Consider the following 9097-nt stretch of genomic DNA (forward strand, 5'->3'; position numbering starts at 1 on the left):
AAAACAACGATGCTGGAACCTACGACGTCTTTTATACAGAGGACTGTTTCTCTGTGAAGAGTGCCCGGACGGTAAGCTGACCCCTCATCTCTGCCTAGTTAAGAGTTGAAACGCGAACTTATTCAGCCCGGCCAGTTAATACGGTGTCGCTTTTTCACTGTACAGATTAGAAGAATAAAAGCCAAGATTTTGACGGAACTTTCGAGTCCCTAGTACACGTATTGCAGCCTACTGTTTTTCATTTACCAATACTGAATGCCTGCCTACAAGCTGGTATGAGAAAGTGGGGCGGATTCACCTATAATTCGTGTTAGAATCTTTCAAAACCACGAGAACACCAATCATAGCTTAATTTACGGTCTCAGATTTTTTCTAATAATATGTTTTTGATATAAGTAGTTACTATAGGATTCTGACGATGGTGTATAACACATAGAGATATTGGGTTTTCAAACTTTATCCATCGTCCTGGTTTTAAGATAACTAAGAAAAACACGACGTTTCGGAAACTGCATCTGTTTCCGTCTACAGGTGAAGGAAAACACCTATTCTGTTGGGTCCCTTAGAAAGGTCCAGTGAGTCTAAGGGGCCCAATATAATAGGTGTTTTTCCTCACCTGAGGACGGAAACAGATCCAGTTTCCGAAACGTCGTGTTTTTCTTAGTTATCTTAAAACCAAGACGACGGATAAACTCCGAAAACCCAATATATCTATGTTTTTATATAGTTTGGTACATCTACAAAGCATGGTCAGTCAGTAAGAATAACTGACAAGCACTTAAGTCTAAAGCTGTTTTAAGTACAGCGTATTTCTCGCGACGCTCTATAGGCCACGGTCACATCGAAATATGCCCCCATTCCATTATAAAAGTAGTTGCCCACTCATGATGTCTCGTTAAGAGCTTTACTTCAAATATTCATAGTGACTTGTTGAAACTCAGAAATGTGACTTGCTTAGAAAAGTAGGCTCTCCCTTACTGAACATCACTGTCTTAACCATAATACGTGAATTAAAAATTCACCCAGCTCAAATACACGATCATGTTAACTTTTGCTGAAACATTCATAATATACACAAATTTGTTGGTTTGAATGCATCTTGGTCATTTAACGACACTGAGCCAACTGAATAGTTTATACAGAGTCAAATGTGGGCATTTTTACCTGCAAAGGTAACACACGTCTAGAACATTTTTCAGTAATTTTTGTATCACAGTTCAAATAAAGATATTTAAATAGGTATATATGTATGTATGAATACATGTTTCTTTTTTGTATGTTTTAACTTGTATCACGGTATTGTCCTTTCACTCGCCTAGAGGGAAGGAGAAAAATAAGGAAACCTCACCCAGGATAATCTGTTTCTAAGCCGGAATTAATCCAGGTCAGGCGGTCCTGAGGTTCTTGCTGATTTTCCTTACATTCCGCAGCCAATGCTGATGTAACCCTTTCAGGCCTCGAACTCTCCACTGTGACGATCGGGACATTGAAATGATGAAGATAAAAGGAGGATAAGAAGAACAAGTTTGGAAACCAAGATTCTTTCTTGTTGTCTCCATCCCTGCGGTATTCATAAAACTATCATGTCACAAAGAATGACCTTCCATAGTGGCTTGCCTGGATGATATCTCATTTAGACCAGGATGGACTCCTTCAAGATCCTTACTTGCTCACAATTCTTTGTCATTTCCCATACAGTTAGGCCCTAGGCTCTATGGCTTGTAGATATTAAATAACGTTGTTAATAAGTTAAGAATGCACACGTTTATTAGAATCGAATATGTGCACAGCGATTTTAATTGAGCCCTTGGATGTTCGTGGTGTGGACAGTGTTGCCAATATTTCGGAGTGTACTTAACGTTACAGCAGTCACTGACTGCTTTTTGGTGCACTCTTTGGTCCTTAGAAAGCACTCTTTCTCTCCTATCATAACTTTTCCTGTCCACTATTCTTGTAGGTGTAGACGGGACACCAGTCCCACTGTACTCCCCGCCCTCGTAGTTCTTTCGAAACATGAACCTTCATATGCGCAGAATCTCGTTGCCCTTAAACGTGTGGGCAGCATGTATCTCTGAAATCTCGGCAACACTGCCTACATTCACGCTGCGTAAACGCTCAGGAATTGAAATAGAATCGACTGTTAAGCCTAAAATCAGTAATCTACCTAGTAATTCTTAAGTCTTACCTCTGTGCTAACCAGCTAGATTGCAGTGACCACTGTTGCTCCTCCCGCATCCTACAGAATGCCTGTGTCTGTTGGTGTAGGTTAGAGTCGCCCACCCGGTCACTAGAAGTGCGCGCCCCACTGGGGGTCCTCATGGAATCCCGTGCCGGGGACATCAGCGCTTCATGCTTGACGGATCTCAAACTTCAGTCCGTTGCCGGAGCGGTAAGTATGTTGAGAACATTCAAACCCTAGAAGTCAGTAAACGAGAAATATCGTTTAGAAACAATACACTTTTCTGACTTGAACAGAACTTCAACAGCAGTTAGGAAGCAAATTGCTTCATGCCTGCTTTTTGCTCGGCTTATTCTTAGGCGACATGTTCCTCTGGAACGTGTTATATACCAGTAGCTAAATTCTTCATAACCGCCGTTGTGAGAACAAGTTGTATAAATTTCTAATAACTGTTAGTTTTATTCAATGAAAATTATAAGTTACTGTGAAAAGTAAATAAATTGTTTTAGTTTGTTTCAAAATTCAGTATGGAAACATTTACTTTGGGTTTTCATTTGACAGAGAAATCAGATGAACTCATAGGCCTGCCGAAGAAAGATAGTGTGTAGTCGTAAAAAAATATAAATTTGTGTAATGCCTCAGCTGCGTCTGCGCAGAGGGTGCATAGCAATGAGAAGGTAGAGCAAGTTCTTATCGAAACAATACTGTGAGAATGCAAATGGATTTCGTGTGGCAAAAAGTATTTTCTCACTGGTAGTAGGTGATCATGATATTGTTTATATATTTAAATTGATTATGGTAGTTAGTGTTCAATTTGAAACAACTGACGTGAGTGTAGTTTCCACGCAGAATCAGATATTGGTCGTGACGGGTTTGGGCTGGAAGCATTGACACAGTCTGACACTGGTTTCATCCAACATGACCAACACAACTTGCCAGCGGCTCTATAATATTTCGTTGCAAGTTATTTTCACAACTTTCAAAAAATTAACATGTAATATGTAGGTAGTGTATGTCTAAATTTTCAGGTTTCAGAACTGAAAGTACGCGACAGAATTCGATGAAATTTATTTTTAGAATATACTCTAAAAAGTGACAGATAAATTTAACTGTGGTGAATACCTGTTACATGTATATAATCCCATTTTAGACGAAGCACAGGGTTTGTTTAATAAATTTATTATATGTGGCTCTCTGTTAAAAAATGCTTGATATAAAATATAATTGCACTTCATTTAGATCTACAACTTTTATTTTAAATATTTTTAGTGTCACGAATATTAAAAAAAAACCAAGGAAACCTATTTTACTTTTATGTGACTATTCTGTAGTGCGATTAGGTTTGCAACGATAGATTTATGTTTACAATAAACGAAAGTTAAGAATAAATAGGTATTAAAATAGCAAAGAAACTCTTTTTTAGTCTTTTCTTTATTGTTAATATCAGAAGGAAGGCTACAGAGACCCATCAGCTTTTCTTAGATCTAAGTTATGAAACCATACTGAGCCATTAAAAGGAAAGCTTGTGTGTTTATAAATGGATTGCGTGCAATTAACGTATAATTGGGAGGTCAGATCCATCTATCCTTCCGTCCCCATATTTCATCAACTGCAGTAAGTACCGGTTTAGGATTTCAATGATAATTGATATCGGTTAATCAGATATCAATAGAATTTAATTTTGGTTCGTACATCTATCATAGCTCCTACTTGTAGCTCAATTCTAAATTCATAAAATTTAATAAAAGCGAATATTCCTACAAAAGAACAAATACCTGAAAAAAAACAGTTTTCATTAAATTATACAATTTCTGTTTTAAACATTTCCACATATGGCGGGCATTTAATAACAAAATACAGGTAAATCTTATTTACGCCGCCGTTCCACCAATACTCGCTTTGTTCTGAGACCTGCTTATTGCTCTTGATTCATTTCAGTGAAACAAAAAAATTGCTGAATTATGGGAAAAAATTTTAACTCTGTTACATTCGGACATTATAATTTTACGCCCAGAATTAATGTAAGACCCTGTTGATAACCACGTGCCCTCCATTTCTTTTAATTAATCTACATAAATCTCCAAAATTCTGAAGTGAAACCCACTAAGTGTATGCTTATTTCATAAACAATTCAATGATAATAAGTATGATAATAAAAGTTTATATTATATAGCTAATGTAAGATGTATTAGCAATTTACTATCTGACTTGCACATTTAAAATTCATTTCATTAATTGTTACAATGTGATTTTACTTTATATATATATATACAACAGATCACAATAACCGAGTTTACCACAGAGAAATAACCACGCAGAAACATGATTTTGTAGAGCTAAGAAAATAAGTCTTATTTATACGCGTTTGCAGATCACATGGAGTCTTACACTAATGTCACTGAATCAGGTCATCCTGTACAGGAAAAAGTAATGTAGATCTATGTATGTCTCAGTGCAGTGTAGTTTCAACGAAGTTTACCCATTCTGTGCCTTCAATGAATGAAGCTTAGGTCTAATTATGAAAACTATATGTCTAGGAGTACACCTTTCCATTCAGCAGATCTGTATTTCAGGTACGACTAGATTCGGCCAATGTGTACCTGTCAGGTTTGAAAACTGCTACCCCTACGCCTCAACCACCGCCCTCCAGGGGGCTCCACCCCACACGGCACGAGATCTATCAGCTGTGTGTATGCAGCAATGGGAAGCTATTCCTGGCGCCTCCCGAAGGGCTGTGTGCTGCTGACAACGACAGCAGTGTGTGTCGGTGATGAGACTATGTGAACTACTTGTAGCATTTTCAGGGGTACAGTGCTGAATTTCATTGTTCCTTGTGAGCCTCTTCCTGCCCGAAGTTGTGACAACAGTGCCCGTCCCTTGTGAACACGGTACAACTGGTACGCGTGTTTCTGAACGTAGTGATACTCTGTTCCAATTCGTTTTGGTTACACTGCAACTCCTGCCTATCCCTCTCGAAAATTCTTCAGTTCTTCTGTACCGCATTGATCCTTCTGAACTTACATCTTGACAGTCTAGAGAAACTTCTTGCCTCGTGCGACCGCAATGCAGAGTCTCGAAGTCCCTTGTGAATACACGCAATTCATTGTCTCCCTGTCTTTATTGAACGCATTTCAGCTTCTCCCTTTCCTTTATGAATGCGTGGCCGTTTCTTCCTGACACTTACGAACGCATTGCAGCTCATCTGTGTCATAAAATAAACCGTCGCACAGCCTTACAATATAAAAACCTTACTGTTTTGATTTATTTTTGCATATTTCGACCGTAAACGGTCATCATCAGGCGTCGTAGACAAATCAGACAAATATGTATAGACAAGTATGTATCTGTTGAAATGTGAAGATGTGTAGAAGTGTAGGTAAAGTTATAAAATACAAGTCCGTCCAATGTGACTATTTCAGTTTTCTCACTTGATGATTCACTAGCCTGACATGTTTCGATCCATTTGGATCATCTGCAGAGGCACCAAACACTTTTTTGAAACCACTATCACAACAGTTGTCAATCAAATACACATGTAATGTCCAAGTACACAATGTTCCATCTATCAGTCACAGCAGCCTTTCTGGTTATAGAAATATTTAAAGTTGTTTTAAAGTTTTAAAAACTGTAACAGAAAGGCTGCTGTGACTGATAGATGGAACATTGTGTACTTGGACATTACATGTGTATTTGATTGACAACTGTTGTGATAGTGGTTTCAAAAAAGTGTTTGGTGCCTCTGCAGATGATCCAAATGGATCGAAACATGTCAGGCTAGTGAATCATCAAGTGAGATAATTGAAATAGTCACATTGGACGGACTTGTCTTTTATAATTGTAACTGTTAGTGTGACGGACCAAAATGAAACAAATAAAAAAAGTAGATAAAATGTTAGTCATGAATTGGGTCTGGGGCGCGAGGTAGCATAGTTGGTTGAGGCGTTATGTAACGGAAGGTCGCGGATTTGAGTCCCGATGTGGTGGAATTTTTTTAGTTTAACTGATCCTTCCAGCCGCATTATGGCCCTGATGTCGAACCTGCCTCTAACAGAAATTAGTGCCAGAAATCTTCCTGGGGGGTGAAGGGCAGCCGGCGCGTAAGGCTGACAACCTTACTGCCATCTGTGAGCCGATTGTCTACAGAAAATGTGAGAGCCTCGACGTCTCACAAACCTACGGGCTTTCACGACCTGTTACAGGGATAGCTTTACCTTTACCTTGAGTAAGATTGGAATCGACTTCATTTTACAAGGACGTGAGTATAAAAATTATAGCATTTGTTAAAAAGTAAATGTTTTCGAACCTAGTTACATGTTTACTCTTTGTTTCAAATTGTTATACGTATCTTGGAACTTACCATTCTTATATCATACTTTCATATTCTGTGTAATGATTTCTTTGTTAATTCAGGTTAAATTATAAATTTTAATTTACATCTGTTGGTGTCTGTTTTGTATATATGGAACAATATTTACGGCTCTTTTCGGTGGTGAGTAGCCGGAATTGACTGACGTAGTTAAATGTTTGTCTTTGAAGACATTGTCGTAGTACAGTGTACGTCCTTGAAGACTGATTGATGTGAAACTTCTATTCTTGAAGGCAGGATTGTTGTGTTGAAGGGACTGATATACGTGGTATATATCGTTGCCTTCAGCATGTATGTCCTGCCTTCAAGAGCAGGCATTTTACTACATCAACGAGTCTTCAAGAACCTACATTGTACTAGGTCAAGATATCTGCCCTTATCTTCAAAGACAAACATTTCACTGCATCATTCATCTTCGGCTACTCACCACCAGAATGCACCAGAAAGATTGTTCCAAATACCCTATTAAAAAACAAAGTAACATAAAACTGAAATTAATAATTAACCTGGTTTAATCGGCAAGGCTATGCACGGAAACTAAAATTGTAATATAAGTATGCCAAGCTTCAAGTTACACATAAAATTTCGAAATAAACGGTAAATATATAACCCCTTACGCTGGAGAAATTATATTTATTGCTCATGTGTTAGAAAAATTTAGTATGATCCGACCCATTTCATTATCATTTTATCCAGATTTTTATACATATTCACAGTGTACCAAATTTGTTCTTACATTCTATGTGTACTTGCTTGACACATGCACGTCACCCGTTGAACACCGTCTATAGTTACGGTATAGTAAGAAATAAAAAAAAAACAAGATGGTTTTCCTAATGTAAGTTTGTGTTACTGTTTATTTCATGACTTACAAATAACCACAAAGAGACTGCATTTTTATAGAACGTTGCAGCTCATCCTTGTCCCTTCTGAACATAGTATTTTCACTCCTGCCTTTGTTGTGTGAACACAATGTAGATTTTCCCAGGCTCAGTTCACATCATAGCTTCCCCTGTCTCATGTGAACACAGGGAATCTTCCTTGGCTCAGGTGAACGTATTATAGCTTCTCCCTGTCTCTTGTGGACGCGCTGAAGCTTCTGCTTGTATTTTGTGAACACATTGTAGATCCCTCCTTTCGCTCGTGTACACATTATAGCTTCTCCTTGTGTTCTGTGAATGCACTGAAGATTCTTCCCTTGCCTTGTGAGCCCATAGAAATTTCTCTTTGACCTTGTTCAGTCCGAGGTAACTTCTCCGTGTTTCTAGCTTCTCCATATTTCATACCTGCAGTGGCCTGAGAGTCGGTCCTTTCCAGTCCCTAGTGCACACTGTACACGCGCAGTACCCAATACGGCATGCACTTGTAATGTCTTGCTGTGAAAACAGTGCCTGGTTTAGTTCATCCCTTGAGAACACTCTGCTCCTTGTGAACACGGTACAAACAGTTCCTTTATCTCGTGAAAGCTGAATGTTATTTTCCTGAGCACGTCCCGGCACCCTGCATCCGCGCAATTCAATCTCTCCCGAACTCCGAACATAGTGAATTCTCCCCCTCGTGAGAACAGTGATCACTAAACCCCGTCCCTTGTGAATTAACTCTACATATTATTCATCATAGTGTGAATATATGCGCTGTGTAAGTAGTGACTGTGTGAAACCTTAGTGGGAAGTAGTGCCATAGACTTTCTACCATCGAAGGGCAACCCTGAAGGAACAGCTACTGCCGTCGCGTGAAACTTCCAGACAGCTATCGTGGTTCCATCTCCTCCTGCGAGTGTGGTGCAGTTCATTTTTATGGATCGCGTTGTTATTTTTTACGGAAATTAGTGATTTTCTTTTATACCTTAAGCAACAAAATTGAGGCTTTGCAGTCCGTATACGTCCTTGAGGTTTCAGAAAGGAAGATTCGGTTTAATAAAATATCATTACATGCCACATTGAGACGTTTTGATTTACATTGCAAGTTGCATCCATCATACTAACAGGAAGATGACAGTACAAAAGATGAATTGAAATGTCTTCTAACAGTGCCTACACCTGTAGATGGTACATTGTCAAAGCTTGTATCGGGAATAAGATTAGGAAACAAGTATAAATATTTGGGCAGTCATAGAAATTATACTGCGAACAAAATAGCGGCTCGAGACAAGGTACAAGTAATCTTCTCACCGCCATATTTCTTCTGAACCGCTTACTTTCTGAGTTTAGTTTCTTGCCGTATGTTAGCTACAGTACAGCTCCTGCAAGTGAGTTCTCTTATCTCTCTCTATCAGAGGGCATGTTTTTGTGAAATATCCTTTAATATCTTACATTATTTTGGGCCCATATTTCTAACGGCATAAGATCAAGACGGTAATAATTATCAGTTGGCTTACAATATGTTTCCAGGATTGCCAACATGCTGCATTCTCATTTCAGTCTTGGCACTAACGTCTGATGGCAGAGCAGGACTATCTGACTGTTATCAAATGATCATGAGCATAAAGGCAGAATCGGTTACTGGAATTGTGAATTAAAATATCAAATAGAGAACGGAAAGGAATTCTTCAA

At 38.6% G+C, this 9097-nt stretch overlaps 1 protein-coding gene across 14 annotated transcripts in view; it reads left to right on the forward strand.

Annotated features, from left to right (window-relative positions):
* The window catches only part of LOC111870569 (delta-sarcoglycan), a 451374-nt gene extending 445745 nt beyond the window's left edge, over window positions 1-5629 (forward strand). For all 14 annotated transcript variants that reach the window (XM_023862958.2, XM_023862967.2, XM_023862957.2 and 11 more), the window contains 2 exons: window positions 2266-2389; window positions 4753-5629. In XM_023862958.2, the coding sequence (XP_023718726.1) occupies window positions 2266-2389; window positions 4753-4950 (322 nt within the window). In that variant the 3' untranslated portion in view covers window positions 4951-5629. The remainder of the gene's footprint in view (window positions 1-2265; window positions 2390-4752) is intronic.
* The last annotated feature ends 3468 nt before the right edge of the window (window positions 5630-9097 follow it).

This window comes from Cryptotermes secundus, unplaced genomic scaffold (assembly GCF_002891405.2).
Source record: "Cryptotermes secundus unplaced genomic scaffold, Csec_1.0 scaffold117, whole genome shotgun sequence".
In the NCBI taxonomy this organism is placed as follows: domain Eukaryota; kingdom Metazoa; phylum Arthropoda; class Insecta; order Blattodea; family Kalotermitidae; genus Cryptotermes; species Cryptotermes secundus.